This window comes from Platalea leucorodia, assembly GCF_965183815.1.
Source record: "Platalea leucorodia genome assembly, chromosome: 4".
NCBI lineage: Eukaryota > Metazoa > Chordata > Aves > Pelecaniformes > Threskiornithidae > Platalea > Platalea leucorodia.
Genome location: NC_138826.1, coordinates 83253179 through 83270276, shown reverse-complemented (window position 1 = coordinate 83270276; position 17098 = coordinate 83253179). Strand labels below are relative to the sequence as shown.

Below are 17098 nucleotides of genomic sequence, written 5' to 3'. Positions count from 1 at the left end.
AAGCTCACATGACTTAATGCTCCCAGCCAATGACTGTAGCAGCTGGAGAAAACCCAAACAAATGGTTATTCTTAATTTGAATCTCAGTGTACCTCCTGTCCAGCTAAAGTTTACTGACTTGCTTACTTTGAGTGTTCAGCATGAAAGCTTGCAATGAATACTTTACTGAAATACATGATGCAGAGAATATCTACAGTGGAACTATGGCAATAAAAATCAGCCATTCATTTGAGTATTGCTTAGGCTTAGCTCTTTTTTGAAGAGTTTCCAATGTGCTAATCTGGTGGAATCCACTTGCTTCTGTGAATTTACAAACCAGCTCACTGTGGAACTTTTGAAAGCTTTTGAGTCAATGACAAGTGACAGCTTGCTGATTGCAGGAGTGACGCTTGGTTCTTAGTAAACATACAAGTTCTGAAGGACATTAGGAAGCTAGGTTATTTCTAGGACATTGCAAATTAAAAGTAATCGAGTGTTTTTTAAAAAAAGGAGGAAGGTGTTTGTTTAAAAGCAGTAGGACAAAATCCTAGGAAAAGAAAAAAAGGCAGAATTCAAGAGGAACAGGTAAGTGAGAGAATATGTTAAACTCATGAGGTAGACTCTTTTGCAGAAAGGATTCCTTAGAATCTAAATATATCTTTATGTGGAAAAGGGAGTAGAGTAAGTTTATTGTAGTTCATATGTTCACGTACATACATTTTTAGAGATGGGTAAAAATGTCCAGAAGAACTAACACTATATACTTGTGTACTTGAACTTGCAAATAACTCCAGATGCAGAGGTGGATTTGTGATATCTTGTGGTACATGTGTACATACTCTACAGCACTCCTATGCCTTTTGCTCATCCCAGAGGTCATGCTTGTCAGATTCTTCCTGTGTGTTGTTCGTTTATGTAGGGCAAGCATGGATACATCTGTGAGAACTCCTAAAGGTTCACTAAACAATTTGGGGATTGATTTTAATATCTTGAGTTGAGTCATGTAGGCTCTCACTTAACTACTTACAAAAGAAAGAGATCACTGCAATGTTCTTGCTATTGCATATGAAAAGATCGTTTTTGCTGTGAAGCAGAGAAACAGTCGACAATTTTTTCTGCATTGTTGTGGTGGCAGAAGAGACCACTGTGAACAACAGAAACAAGCTTTGGCTCTGAAAAATTAACTGAAGTATGCATGGCTTTGCATACAGCGGTATTCAGTGTGCATTTTTCACCTGCCTTTTCCTGAGGTGAAAGGATGAGGAAGAAAAGTCTGTGTGCTGCACTTAAATCCCACAAGACTCCATTTGTCCCTCTCCTGTCAGGTGGTAACAATCTTTGCTGTTACATTTTTATAGTGTGTAAAGACCATGTGAAATCTTTGGAAATTCAGTATCCTTAGGCAAAAAACCCTGTTACTTATTTTGTCCTTGTTCTATTGTGTGGAAATGGAGCCTTAAAAGGATGTGTGGCCATCACTGTAAGCTATATTTAATTAAGTACTAACGTGCTGTTCTTCAATCTTGAATCTACTTTCCCAGCAACCTAAATTATTTGTACAGGTAATCAGAGTTAATAAGTATGTTCAAGTTTTATGAAGCAGAAGTGGACTCTAGGAAAAGAATATCTATTCTTTGCTGATCTTATAGCTGATGCCATTTTTTGTGGTAGATAGTATGGATCAATATGTGAGGTCAATTTTCTGGTACATGGTCTCCACACAAGCTAGAAATCTTTGCTTTCTTACTTCACTTGGATTTACTCACACAGAATAGATCGTCTGGGCAAAGTTAAGAAATAGATAAGCACAGCACAGAGCTGTGCCTTCTCAGGTCAACTGTTATGTGGATCACTAACTCTGCAGTATATAATAGTCCTCTAGTTAGGATCACTGCTGGTTTTACAGTACATGAAATACTAAACTGTCAACTGCTTTGACTAAAGACTTTGTAGACTGAATTCTTATTTGTATGTGTAGGAGTGTGAGTAATCTCAGCATATGCTGCTAAGAGCTTGTCCTTGCAGTGTCAGCGTGTGTCATACATGTGCATTCCCATATGCAGATGGGTGTTCATAAAGGTAAGCCTACATGCTATGTAAGTATACCTATATAGATAGTAATCTTTTTCCCCCCTGATGTGCATGACTGTTTCTTATATTTCTAAGTGTATTTAATCATCCACAGTTTTCAGTTGATTTATTCAACTGTTCTATCCACTAGTCAAAACGTATTGCTTTGATTTTTTTTTTTTGTGTTTTAGAATCCTACTTTATGAATAATAAGATCTTTTAAGTTCCTTTGCTTTTTAATCAAGAAATTTTGGAGGCAGTGAACACATACCTATTTGAAGTGTATTGACACTAAATGCGTGAGTTCAGCTGAAATTTGGAGAAGAAAATAATTGAGTTCTTCTCTAGGCTGATTTTATAATTTGCACAATTTACCTAATGTTGGATGCTTTTCAAACCCCATCTCCATCTTTATTTCATCTCCAGATGCTCAATATAGTGCTGGTATGCAATTTAGGGGGCTTCAGTGGCTTCAGGATCTCTACAAATAATTAAACAGAGAACTCCAGTTATAAATTACTTATGCTAGAAAAAAAGAAATGAAATAGTAAAAAAAAAATAGTAAGAAATAGTTTTTATTCCTTTCCAAGTTTCATTCTGTTACAAAAGAGTTCCATTTTCTAGTTTATCTGGAAAAACCCCAGTGATTTCCCACTAAATTAATACAATTTTAAAGCTGGGGACCACTGTGGTTCACTTCTCTGATATTCTGAATAACAAGGAACAAAAACTTCACCCGGTAGCAGAAATGCAATTTATAGAATCAAATATCATATTAGCTTGAGTATTAAATTACTATAGTCTACTTAATGTTTAAACACCTAATAGATGTTAATTAGATTCTTCATTCCAAAGGGATTAACTCCTCACCACCACACTAGTTAAGTAGAAGAAGAAAGCAGTGTGAGAAAATGGCAGTTTCTCAGAGATAAGGAAAGACTTTGATAGTTTTATAATAGCTATTTTTGACCACTGATACACTGGGCCACATTAAAATTGTTGTGTGAATTTGGCAGCAAAGAATCACTAAAATAAATACTGCAATGAAGAGGTTTTCCTTCTAGCAGGTGTAGAATAAGACAAGAAAGAACGGGGAGGAAAGTGATGAGTTCCTTCAGCAGTCTGTTACTTAGTCATCTTACACTGACGTTTTATCTCTGTGTGAATGTGTGGGGATCAAGATGGTTATTGTCATTATAAAGTCATCTCTGAATTTAAAATGTGTTGGTTTTGGAAAATAAAAAGAGTAGAAATCCTATTTCTTTAACAGTAAGTATTAAAGAAAATACTTCTGGTTGACCTACATGTCTGCTTTGTGATTTTTGCTCTTGGTGAGAACATTATTAAACAGTAATTGTACATTTCGCGTTTTTCTTTCTCTGAGATGCCACCAATCGAGTCTTTAGACAGTGTTCATGACATCAGGGTCATCTTTTTCAGGATTGAAAATGGGAAGAAAAGGAAGGCTTCTGTACACATAGGGAGAAAAATAATGTTTACAAAGAGGAATAGTGTATAATTTTTCCTCTGCTCAGAAGACTGTCTTAACAGTGAGTGTTCATAAATTTGTAGTCAAAAGTTTTTCCTAAATGATTGCCTAATGATGGGTTTTGGGTTAGGGAGTATCAGTATGCTGTGTAGGTATGGGAAAAGAACACCTCATCCCCTTTGCCTAGGGACAACCACTATTGAATATAAACTGTTCTGACTTCATACCCTCACTTCTTAAAGTGATTTGCTTCTTCTTAAATTAGTTAGTAAGTGACAAGTTGTCATTTTAACAATTGCTATGGAAACTATTGCTATTTCAATTTTTACTTGCTGTAACACCATTGTCAGGAATGTGAAAACAATAATGAATTCCTTTGAATACAGCAAGGTTTGTTTTTTGTGTTTTTTTTTTTTTTTTTTTAATAATCTGTCCTGGATTGTTTTTTTCCAAGGCATGACAAACTTCAGCTATAAATAAGCTACTTGAAGTCTCACAGCCCACTCTGGGTTGCTCTTGCTAATGGGATTGCAAGCTGTAAGCAACAGGGCAGCATGAAGAGAAAGTCTGGCTACTACCTGTGATCCTGTGATGTCAGGAAAAAGGCAGCGTTGTAGTTCCAGTGCTTGGGACTTTGAATTGGAGCTAGGGTAAGGAAGAGGATGCCTACACTTGCCAAGGAGCCATGCATTAAGAACTTCATTTGAGTGGTCTAGGACAGAGAAGGAGCTATTGTCCCACACAGAGCTATAGCAAGACATTGCTGTGCACGTGGAGCATTCCTCACAACGCTCACTGGCGTCCTTCCAGTCCCTCCTGTTGCAACAAATCCGCAGGGTGCACAACAACAGCAACAGGTCTAAAATTACTCTAATCTGGCACAGCTGTTAGCAACTTCGGGGCATCCAGCCTTTCTACAGTTCTTGTAAGCCATTATCATCTGCTTACAAAGAAAGCATTGCCTCTGGAGTTTGCCAGTTTTGTGATCTTTCTGCCGTCATGCATACTGACTGTATTTGTGGAGCGAATTCAGTAGGATGTATCATCTCAAGTCCTTAGCGGAAGTTTGGCAGCAGGGCCAGCAGCAGAAGGACGAATGCCTTTATGAACATTTACTTTTGAATCTTGATGTGTCAGGATTTTGTGTGTGCTTTGGTGTCAGCAGGTTTTAGTGGCAATGACTTCCATGTATAATTTTTGCTATGCAGAGAGAATTTCCTCCTCATAATTTTTAATTTATCTTTAATTGAATAGCCCCTTGTTAGCAGTCAGGCAGAAGGGGCATTGCTGAACTGTTCTTGATGCATTGTTGGTTATTTTATTATAGCTCCTCTTATATGTCTTTTTCCTCAAGGGATCCATCCTGGTGGCCTCCGAGTTCCTCCATAGGAGAACATTTCTATCCCCTTGATCATTCTTGCTGCCTGACTATGAATCTTCTTTCATAATCATGTATTATCCATCAACACATTCTGCCTGAGGGTGTCTGCTCATCTGGTAGACATCTGATAAATTACGTGCTAAATCTAGGTACTTCCAGAAAGATGTTCCTATCTGTCTGTCTGTCTCAGAGTCTCTTGGTACGTTTAAAAGAAAGTCTCTTCTACCTGAATACTCCTAGCTGATAGAAGAAGTGTCAGTTTCTACTTTTGTTTTTTAAATCGGGTGAGGCAGATCACTCTCTGACTGCCTTGTTCTTGTTTACCATGCACTCAGTTCCTGCCAACCACAGATAATTATTGCCAGTAACTTTTAAAATAAATTTTAATCTCCAGTATTGATGCAAATACTAAATAGCAACAGGTCTTGAACTGATCCCTGCAGAAATCCAGTGGAAGCATCTCATTTGCTCATAGTCCCCAATTGAATCAGCAATCTGTCAGCATATTCTGAATTTAATTACCCTGTGCTTTATTGTTTATATTGCTAACTTTTTAAAAATCAAAACTGCAAGTGGTAATAAGCCTCTCATGGCATCTTGCAGTACTTCTTAAAATTTTTGTATAATAAATGAAAACTCTCTTTGGCAATTTTATTTGTAGTTTTTTGGGCTCTGAAATTAATTTCCAGTCTCAGATTTGTTTTGCCTATGTCAGTTTTTGTTTATGCATTTGTTAAACTGTGAACAGCTGCCAAGGCACCGGGGAAGTTTTTCTGCAGAATCAGTAAGAATATTTTACAGCTGGGCCAGATTTTTTTTTTTTCCTAAATGGATATTTTAAGTGCTGCCTTATTCTTTGGGTATTATTTCCTATCAACTGTGAGGGCAACTTTTTATTCCTTTCCTTAGACTGACTGTGTTTTATTTGTTTTTCTCCTAGATCTGAGAATAGTACTTCTCCAAATGAAAGCTGTTGTAGCTTACCTGCGACATATAAATATCAGCCTGTCAGAGCCCTGCATGCCTGCCCACACACGCCTGAAGGTTTAGCTGCTTGTGTTGAAGATGTTCTAAGGCTCAGGCTCAAGCTTGCTGGAGGTGCGAGGCACAGGCACGGCTGTGATGTAGCTTGGGCAGGGACCAAGGGTGAGGGCCTGAGCTTAAATTGCCTCCTGAGCAAGGGGAGGATCCTTTCGGCTCTTCTTGGCTCTTCTCACAACTCTGCTGTTTTCCCAGTGGTCTGATCCAAGGTTACGCAGCTGCACTATGGTATCAGCAGCCAAGTCCCTAGGAGGGACTAGGTGTGCTCAGGGCCAGACACAGCGCTTTTATAGGCTCTGGACATTTCCATTTAGTTAAAAGTAACAGCCTACATTATTACCGGCAGACTAACCAGTTTCAGATTGCTCCACAGTTAGGTTTGTTGCTGTGCAAGATGATTACAAATGGTGCTAGTTCAGTTATATATGTATTTAATGAGAAGTTTATGGAAATACAGAATTTGTCAGTCTGAGATAATTTGTTTAAGTGTTAGTTGGTGATGTAGGCTCCTAACCAGATGGTTGCAGAGCTGCAGGAATAGTGAACATTATAGGGAGATGACATGAACTTGAATAAATAGGTTCATGAACAAATACTGATGAACACTTGGAGGAATACATCAAAGTTGTGATGACGAAGTGTGCAAGGAGAATGCTGAAAGACGGTCTGGTGAAAGATTTTTCTTTGGGAATTGTGCATTATATGACAGAAAAAAAGACATAACTCACTTTTTCAGCAAGCAAATAGCAATCTTTGGCATTTTTTTTTTTTGGTAATTTAGGATAGGCTGTTAGCAAAAAGAGAGTTTTTGGCACTGGTGATACTCCTCCCTGCTTCTTTGGCTGGGGACTGTTTCTTTTGTTTATTTTCTCTCCATTTGTTTCTCACTGCCTCTCCATCCTTAAAAAAAAGGCTTTTCAATTGTGCATTCTGTTTTGTCTTGTTTTTTCCTTTTATGGTGATCCTCTGCTGCAGCACTCCTCTCATCAGCAGTATCTCACTGTAGGGCTGCAAAGCCACTGGTACGTATCCAACCTCAGGTGTCATGCGTTCCTTAAATCTGGTTCTTAGGTGCTCTTGCTAGTGCTCAGGCACAGCTGGATGCAGAGCAAGCCTGGGGAAGACTGCAGTGGGGAGGACAGGTGGGAGAGAGGGAGATGGATGAATTCCTGTGAGCCTGCATCGCAGCCAGCGTGCTGCTTTTTATGTTGGGAAGCGGCAACTAACTTGATTAGTGTGTGTTTTCATAGAGACATTTACTGTGTTACTAGTGCCTCATTATCAGAATAAAAATAGGGGATTTAGTAAATTCCTCAAGGTATTCAAATGCCTGCGTTCCTTTTGCATCTTGTTAAAACGAAAAGTATTAATTAGAGTTTTACGTGCTCGTTTTTTTCCACTGGATCTATTAATCTGTCTATCCAAATTTGCATTTACACAAGGATGGTAAAGGTATGAGTTTGTCTTGTGACTGGTGTACTGTTGTAAAGATGGTGACATTTCAGTAGTGAAACTTTCTCTGTGTTTGTGGCTTCTTGTGTAAAGCATTGACAAAGCTGTATTTTTAGTATGAAAAGTGTATGTCTCTCCTACTTGTGTGCTCTGTTAAAGTTCATCTTCCAACTGTGGCCTTTCTAGTGAAAAGGTTATGGCAATACCTGTAGAGCTAAAGCTCATTCTGCGTTAACATCATCTTTTCATAATTTCAGAATATGTATGGAGCAGTTCATGAACTGCGGTAATTATGTATAGTAGGATTGTGATTATATGATCCTGTGCCGACTGCTTTTCGTGTTTGCAGCATCACAGAGAAGTATTTTTGATTATTTTTTGTTATTATTACTTACCATTGGACAATTTGTCACATCTGATTACTTCTGTTTATAAATCTGACTATGCCCCCTAGCTCAAGACAATGTTTAGTTTAAAAAAAAACCCAACCACAAACCAGCCCACAGTCTGGTAGCACACTAAAACAGAAAAGGGGTCTTTGGCTTCTCTCCAGTCTTCATGTGGGGTAGCAGCACAAAGGTGCCAAGAGGTCTGTTGTGAGTAGCTAAGTGGGGAATTTTTCCAGAATTGGGAGGAAGTGACTAGGTAAGAAAAAGCTGGCATTATGTCCCGTAGGCCTGTGCATGGGGGATGCAGCTGCAGTGCCTCTGTGTCCAGAGCCTCCTAGTTCAGTGGGACTCTGGGTGTTCTACAAGCTGCTTTGCAGTAAGGGTAGATGTAGACATGACTCCCTCTGCTGCCATAACAGCTCTTTGTGGCTGTCTTTTTGTTCACGTGTCCGTTTGTCCTGTTTTTCTAAGTAGCAGCTAGTATGTGCTGTATTCATGCAAGAGATTGTGCCTAAAGCTTGTGAATTTTTTTTCTACAAGTGAATACACTCACAGTATTATTATTTTTAACAAAGCCTTCTGTAAAGTCTTACTTGAAATTACTTCTGTTGCAGTGCTACCACTACTGTTACATGTTCAAGCCTTGAACTGTCAAGGAATTATGAAATATTTTTATCCTGTGACATTTTAAATTATTCTCTCCATAGGGGAAGCCTGTGGGAACGCCAGATGCTGGTGCCTATTTCCGTGTGCTAGCAGAGCATGAAGTAGCTGCCTTCTTTACTTCACCAACTGCAATTAGAGCAATCCGTCAACAGGACCCTGAGGCAGCCTTGGGAAAGCAGTACTCTCTGAAAAGGTGAAGTAAGGATACGCTGGAAGCAGTTTCTTACAGAAACAGGCTGGATGAACTAAGAATAGCAGAGTGTCTGGGCCTTTGCCCACTTCTGTATAGCTGAGTTCAAATGTATTCTTAATGATTTAGGTGTACATGTATTTGCTTGTAAATTTATATTGATAGTTTGGAGGAGATGAAAGCTGTTAAAAAGATTACAGCTCTAAGGCTAAGAGCTCTTACTGAGTTAGGGTTACTCGCTCAACCTTAATTTTACTCCACTGTGCTTATACCCTGTAATACAGTCTTGGATTACGTGATCCTGTACTGTTTTCCCACATGACCTCTCGTTTCATTGAGTGCACAGGATCTTTAGTGTTCATTTAACCAGCAGCTAGTCAATGTTTTGTGTATCTCCTCATAACTTAGTTACTGCTTATGGCTATGTGCTCCAAAGACTGAGCTATTTGCTATCTCGTACTGTTTTTAAGGTGCTTATCATTATACTGGCAGCATGCTTCAAAATCATGACTTAGTTCATCCTCGCAAATCCCCTGTGAGATGAGAGAGTGGTATTATCTGTATTTTGCAGATGGGAAGCTGAGGCACAGAGAGATTAAGGTCAAAGTCTTCTATTAGTTTTGAATATCCAGTCTGAGCCACTGAACTACCACTATTTCAGAGATTCTTAGCATTATATGGTTAAAATGTGTTATTAGCATTATGTTAATAAAATGCCTCTCACACTGACTTGCATCTGTGAGTATTTAGTACTTCTACAGACCAAGTTTCTATATCTTATGGCAAACAGTCTAAAAATGAAAAATATGTGGGTTTGGACCACATCGAATCTTGAAGTTGAATAATTTGCTCAGCATCAAACCTGGACTGTGTCAGACTGTGTAGGCAGTATTCAGTCATAAGACATCTTTTAGCACACTTGTCCAAAGAGAAGGGGAAGATGCAAAGCCATGTAGCTTCATTAGACCTCCACATTCTTAATTGCTCAGGAAAGTTTTATTTATTGGTAAGCTGGAATTATTCCTGAGGTATTCATTACAAGTTCATAATTACTTTCTTCCAGCTGTTTTGAGTGCTATCATCAATCCTTACTCCTCCTTGAAACAGGAAACAAGCTCATCTGAGACCCTAAAGCACCATCCTTCTATGATGTTTATTGACAAGAAAGTGATTCAGATGCTAGAAAATTTAATTGCTGTTCCTCAGCATTTTTTAGGCAACGACTAAAATGACTTAGTCTGTCTTTAGAGTATTCATTTAATGGAAAATCTTCTAAGCTGCTCTGTAAGTTGTCACATTTTCTGGCCAAATGAGAATTCCAGATAAGAGTCTCCTTGCTGATACCAGTTACCCCAGATGTAAAGAGATATTTCATCATTCCTATACAGTACATGATTAATGAGCTTCTCCCATTTATTTGCAAATTTAGTTGTCTCGTAATTCACTCAGCTTTGGGCCATGTCATTCCCTGGTACATGACTTCTCTTTACTAAACCCTCTAGCGCAGCATTTAATATCTAGTATTCTCTTGGATTTTCTTAAGTCAGTACCCACAGGTGAAAAAGATTTTGGATTTTGTATAGTTGTATACTTGTATATTTGTGGGTTAGACTACGATTATCTTACTGTTAGGTCTAGTCATGACCCTCTAACTACGTGGCTGTGTGTGATACTGCTTAAATTAGACTGTCTGTCCTATGGTGACTTCAATATTAACATCCAGCTAGTTATAGCGTATGTCCGTTTTATGGGTTAAGGTGCAGTTGTTAAGAAATGGAGTCCAACAGGTGACTAAAATTTCCATTCTAGGAAAATCCTTGCTTTTGGGTGTTACTTGGATGGACTTTTCCATCCAAGGTCAAGTGAATTGTGTCTATTTCAGTTTGAAATCAGTCTTACTTTTAGTTAATTTACTTGATCTATGATGCCTTCTTCTCTGTTATATGCTGCAGAATCTTTGAAATGAGATGTCTTTCTGCTACCTGGGCTAAGGTGTATCCTTGCCTACTCTAGAGACTCCAAAACACATGTCCAGGAATGCAGTCCTGAAAGAGGCTTCCACATGGTACATTTCATTCCTGAAAACTATTAAAAAAACTGATAAAGGTTGATGTCACCTTTTAAAAATCCTGTTAAAAAAGACAATTACTGATAAGGTATGGAGCTGGTAGACAATGCCAGCTTCCAGTATACAAGGGAGTACTTGATTTACAGGAGTAAATTGTATTATAAGCAGACTTGCATTTTTTGAAAGGACATAAGTTAAATAAATTTCTGTTCGGAACCGATACTGGTGGCATCACTGGCCTCTGCACAAAATTCTGTGTGAGGTTTCTGAAGGTTCTAGTGTGCATACCTCAAGTTCCTTGTTGGCTATTGGAGTAAAATCTTGAAATTTGTTTGCCTTTGGCACAAAACATCACCTATGTCTTAAACGTGGCCCACACTTAACAGTAAAAGAGATGTTTAATTTGTAATACTGTAGGATAAAAGCCCCGTTCAAACACATATTGCTAAAGGATCTAAAGACCTGGCTTTTGATAACACACAGTGCTGCTAAGCGGGCTGTCTGATCATATTGATGCCTGTTGTGTTTGAAAAACAAGTAACATCAAATTCTATGACCCTCATGTACCTGAGCATATTCTGTTCAGCTTTTGGAATCTGTTCACATCTTCATGAGGTAACTCCATAACACTGAGCCATTAACTCTTCCCATATTTGGAATCGCACTTCATCCTTTAGTTGACTTAATTGATATGAACTGGTTAGGTCTGATTTCCACATGATTGACAACTGACAGTTTTGCATGAAATGGAGCAACGACTCAGCAGATTAGATTAACATACGAGTAATAATTTGCTAGTTTGTGTCCCATAGCCTACTTGGCTTTCTTGACTCTAGGTCAATTGCAAATGTTCTGCCATTTTATATGAAGAGAATCTAGAGATTCTAGCTTGTTCATCTGATAGCAGATATTAATACACTTGCTTTAGAAAGAATTATGAAACTGCATAAAAACTGTGCGGAAATAATGAATATAAAGTAGATTAGGAACTCCCATTTTCTGTCTCATAACACAGGAACAAGAGGATGTGAAATAAAAGTAGCGAATTCAAAACTGTTAGAACAAAACACTTTCTCATGTAATTGAAGTCTCACACATGCTGCTAGAGGATATATATGTAAGACCCAGAACTTAGGACAATTGACGTAAATTATGCAGTTCTGCTTGCTGCGCCCTACTCGGTGGTGCTGTAGATCATGTATGGCCGTTCCTGTTAGAGCTGTGTCCGTTGAGAGCCTTCGTGGAGCTCCCCTTGACCCACGCTGTGAGAAGGAGCTGAGCTGCAGCTGTGTTCTGTGTCTCTCCTGACTCTGTCACCCAAACCTCCAGTGCTCGGATTCTCATGACCAAGGTAAAATCTATTCAGGGAGGAAAACGGACACACACATCAATGGAGAAAAATCAGAAGACCTGAAAATATTATTTATTTATTTATTTTACACGTTTAAGTGTCTGCAGTCTCCAGGTGCACAAAGAATTAGTAAGAGTTCTTTATTTCCAGCTTATGTTAAGAAGTGCAAATGAACCTTCCTCTCTGTCTTTTCAGGAAAAAAAACGTATTTAACATGATGCAGATAGAGTTTTTCTTTGCCAGAAAAAAACTGATGTATGCATTCCAGAATTAAAACCACTTCTGTGATCTTTTAATTTGGAAAAGTGCAGCTCAGATTATTGCCCATGTGAACATTCCTGCTTTTGGGAAATGGTTTGGAGATGTGGTTTCTTTTGTACTTGGAGTGACACCAAAATGTACATGCTTTATTGAACAATTTAGATTGTGTCAGGGCCATTAGGGACCTTGATCTGTCCCCTATATCAGGTGATACTTCAAGTCCACCCTGCTGGACTCTTGGATAGGGCCTAAAAGCTTGATTGCACTGATTTTTATGTTAGGAACGTAGGTTTTCAGAACAACAGCTTAGGACATATTTATTTAACAGAGAGATTTTAAGACTTTTCTTCCCCATTAACTGCATTACAGTGATGGATGATTGCGGTAACAGGTGCATTGACATGCTTTGAAGGTTTAAGTGGACTGTTAAAAAATTGTTCAGTGGGACATTTTATAACCATTGCCATCTCTCTCTTGCTATACTGTTTGATAGGAGAAAATAATTCTATAGTTCTTACGCTTTGTTAGGCTTGTGGCACTTTGCTCTTGTATGCTTTTTGATGGTTTTGTGCTGTAAATTTGCCAAAGAGCTATCCCTGTCCTTCTTGCAACATAAGGTTGCTCTTGAGCCTGCAGATTATTAAATTTGATTATTAAAGCTGGTAATTCCGAGGAGAAGAACTCTGGTTTTGGCTCAGGGGATAACATGATGTCTTAATGTTTTCATAAAGTCTTTTAAGTTCTTGGTGTTTTAATAGCCCTGTTTTTAAAACAAGGGCACTTAACAGAATTTTTCAGCAGTTTATAAAGTTAATGAATTCATAAATTGAATTTTTACATCGTAGCTGAAATGTTATGTTTAACATGCCTAATTACAGAACACTCCATATAATGTAAATTGAGCAGTACTTAACAGGAGTGCTCTACATGTAAACATGAGTCTTAAAAAACTTTTCATAAAATACATATTTGTGGTTTATACTTACACAATATTTTGTTCTCTTCTATCATAAACTTTTATCTGTGTTCTAACTTCCAGTTAGCTATTAACTATAATTATCAGCACTGGCTTGTGCTTTACAATAAAAAGCATTCAGGTGCAAGATATTGATTGGGGTCACACTCATTATAATCATTATTTTCTAATGTGGGAGATGTGCTCAGAAAGCGGTTTACCAAAATGATATTGTATATTTATGAGTACAGAAAACTATGCTTATTTGATGTGAAAGCTGCTTATATATTTCACCCCCTGCCTTCTGTTCCAAGGAAGAGCTCACTCCAACCCATCTTGGGATGTTAGAAAGGAGGGTTGGTTGCAACGCTGTTCTGAACTTAAGGAAGTTGAATTCTTTTATCTGCATATTCAAGTTCAACATGGTAACATTTTTTGAGATCTGATGTTCATAAGTTCGTAACTAGATGTGCTGTAAGTTGATTTTCATATATCAAAGTTGTTATTTTGGCTACCTCTATGATTGTTACTTCTGCTTAATTCACAGATAAGACCGTTCTCAGTTTGTTGTATTTAACTGGTGCAGGGTCTCTACCTTGGTGATTAGAGTTCCCAACAACTTTTGCTTGTGGAAGTTTCTTTTCCTGTAGTCTGAGTATGGATCTGTAAATGGATCTAAAAGACAACAAACTCATTACATTTTTGATGTCTAGGGCAAATATCACTGTGAAAAAACCACTTTTCAATTTTAGGGCACATGGCTTATAGCACTTAATGATGTTTCATCCCATGTTTTACTTATGTTGTTTCTAGACGTAGCTTTACTCTCTATATTCTCCTGCCTTGCATGTGCACAGCACTAGTCCTTACGCTGTGAGAGGCTGCCTTTTATGCTAGCAGGATGCGCCTGTCCTCTGGAGGGGAATGGGAGGTGAATATTCAAAGTATGCTTTTTGGCTTAGGCAGTCTTGCTATGGGAAGTCTGTGGTCTCTAGATAAGAAGGCTTTGCTATTGAGAGGTCAATCTCTAGGTTCCTAGAGATGACAAAATGCCACTGACGTTGATCTGGCTGTGGTAGAGTGTGATGCAATCCTAACAGGAGGACATTTTGGAGAATTATTTTTAATCCCAGGGCGTGTTGTTGGGCCACATGAAGCTCCGTTCGTATCTTCATGAGGCATTTTGTCATCTCAGAAGCCTTGAGGATTGATGCGGTACTTGGTGGAGTGTCTCTGTAGTTTCTGTTAGCATGACAGGCTGTTCATGAAATGCTTAGTCACTTGTAGTGTGAGCATACCTGTGTGCTTTCACTCGGAGAAAGAAAGAGGTTATTTGCTGGTAAAGAGAGTTCTGATGTGGAATCTGAATCTGTTTCCTTCTTATCTTTCCTCTCTTCCCTCAACCCTTTGAGGTTTTAAACTGCATCTCTGGGTAAAATGAAAGTGCTGTCTTTGTTGGTCATACACCGAATAGGGAGGATTTGGGAGAGGGAAGGCATGAGCCCACCCTGTGTGGATACTGCAAGAAGGGAAGCAAGTTCTTTGGTCTGTAGCAATAGGGCGTGTGTGTGTGGCAGCTCTGCATTCAGAATTTATGTTATTCCTCATAGCAGGATGGCACCCGGTGGTTACAAATAGGCATTAATGTGACTGAAGTGTTTCAGATTGCCACACCAGCCTCATGAGGAAGGAGGTGCAGTTTTCCATTGTGATTTATCTGTAAAAGTAAAACAGAAATATCATGTCTTAACTTTCCCCCGGTTTAGATTTTATTTCCCAAATAGATGATTTCTGTTTCAAAATCTTGCTTAAATAGGAACATGTTTAAGTGCACAGCAAAATAAGAATGTCCAAAATGTCAGACATTCCTGATTTTCTGAGATGTGGGAACATCCCTTCCAAGTTGCAATGCTGTAATCTAATAGCTGTATCTATAGCTATCTTTTTAAACAGTAACTTAACAAAGTCTCCATACTGTAGCTTAGTCATGTGTTAGTTAGTGTTGCTCTAGAGCCTTGGATTTTTTTTTTAATTTTGGTTTTCATTTTGGTTTTGTTAGGTAAAAAATAAACCTTACCCTTTTGAGTCTCTTCAAGGTAAATTACTCTCTAAAGTTGCCTCTTGTTCTTTGCGGACTATAGAAGAAGCCTAGAGAACTAGTTCAGCATAGACATTTTTTTTTTTTTTTTGACAATAAGAGCCAAGTAAGATAAATACCATGCATTGTTCTCCACAGAAACCGTGCTGTCATGACACAGACTAATGATAAAGTATTGAATATAAATCAGCGGTTCATCTTAGTATAGCTGGCCATTCATTTTCATCTGTACATAATGAATCTGCATTCAAAGTTCTGTGTTTCTACTTGAAGAGGATTGCTTATTTGTTTGTTGGAGGTGTGAGGCAAGATTGTAAATGTTTCTTCTCTTTAGTACCTTCTTATTAGGTGACATTGTCTGTCCAGTGTCATGAGTATCTGTGAGTTTATATGCAATTTAGTAGGGCTTTAAATTGCTTGTTAGGAAATAAGAAGTGCAAAAAATCTGCTATAACATGAATAAAGCTACTGTGCAAGCGTTAGAAAGATCAAAACCTTAGAAGCATGCGGTAATGTACAGTAATGCCTAGCTTCTGAGTACTGATAGTCTTATTTAAGAAAGCCACCATTGACATAGAAGATTGTACAATTTTAAACAGGGCATGAAGTGAATTTGTAATGCTTAATGAAGGACAAAAAAGTGTGACTAAACATCTGATAAAAGATTATGAAGTTAAAGACTGTATGGGTTTAATACCCAGTTGTATAGCGCTACCTAATTTAATGGTACAAACGTGCAAATCACATCTGTCAGAACTGCCAGGTGTTGCATCTCTTCTCTGCCAAAGTTGGCTACAGCATGTCCAGTGAAATGAGCTGAATTCTGGTACTGTGGTCAGGGACCCAGCACTGCTCAATGTTGTTCTGTCATCGGCATTATCTAGTAAGATTACCTTTTTTTTTTTTTAGTGTATATATAGCCAACCTCTCCACAGGAGAATGGCTTTATGTCTCATTGTTTCCCCCAGAACTCATTTCCAAAGGTGTGTAAAAAGATAACTCCACAGCTTGAAAAAGACTAAAATCTGTTTAAATGGAACATAATTAACAACTTAAAGCTAAGAGTTATGCTACAGGTGTTTCCTTCTAGTTCTCTTTATTTACTAATTTTTCTGGTATCTCTTTCTGACCCTTTTTGGTGTTTCATTCTTATGTTTTGCCTAACAGATATCTACCTAGTTCCTGTGTACAGAGTATTTAATTATTTTTTACTTCCACTGACAGTTGCTTACCACTGGTCTAACAGGGTCTTTGCATTCTGAAAATAAAGCTTTTACATGATATTTTAAGTAGCATAAATTAATATTGTTAAGATTCTAATTTTTACTCAGTAGGATGGAGCATAAAAGGAGTAAGAGTTCTCCCTCCCCTTTTCTCTTTATCTCATCCAGGAAACCAATGACAGATGTTTATTGAATTTGTTTTCTTGTTTTCCTTTCCCTATCCAGATCAAGATATATACTTTTTATTTTTTATTTAAAGGTTCAGAACATTATTTGTAGCTGGTGAGCGCTGTGATGTGGACACGCTAGAATGGTCAAAAAAGGTCTTCAAGGTACCTGTCTTGGACCACTGGTGGCAAACTGGTGAGTGTTTTAAAACACCGTTTGTAAAATACGGTGAGGAGATATTTTCAGACTTGTTTCCTGAGTCTGCAGGTAGAACTGGTTTCTCTTTCCATGAACATTTAAATAGGCAGGACCAAGTG

At 38.1% G+C, this 17098-nt stretch overlaps 1 protein-coding gene across 1 annotated transcript in view; it reads left to right on the top strand.

The window, feature by feature from the left end:
* ACSS3 (acyl-CoA synthetase short chain family member 3) overlaps positions 1 to 17098 on the top strand; it is a gene marked incomplete at its 5' end in the record, with an annotated part of 91906 nt that overhangs the window by 31885 nt on the left and 42923 nt on the right. Inside the window, 2 exons of the mRNA XM_082308956.1 lie at positions 8509 to 8660; positions 16873 to 16976. Of these exons, the coding sequence (XP_082165082.1) occupies positions 8509 to 8660; positions 16873 to 16976 (256 nt within the window). The remainder of the gene's footprint in view (positions 1 to 8508; positions 8661 to 16872; positions 16977 to 17098) is intronic.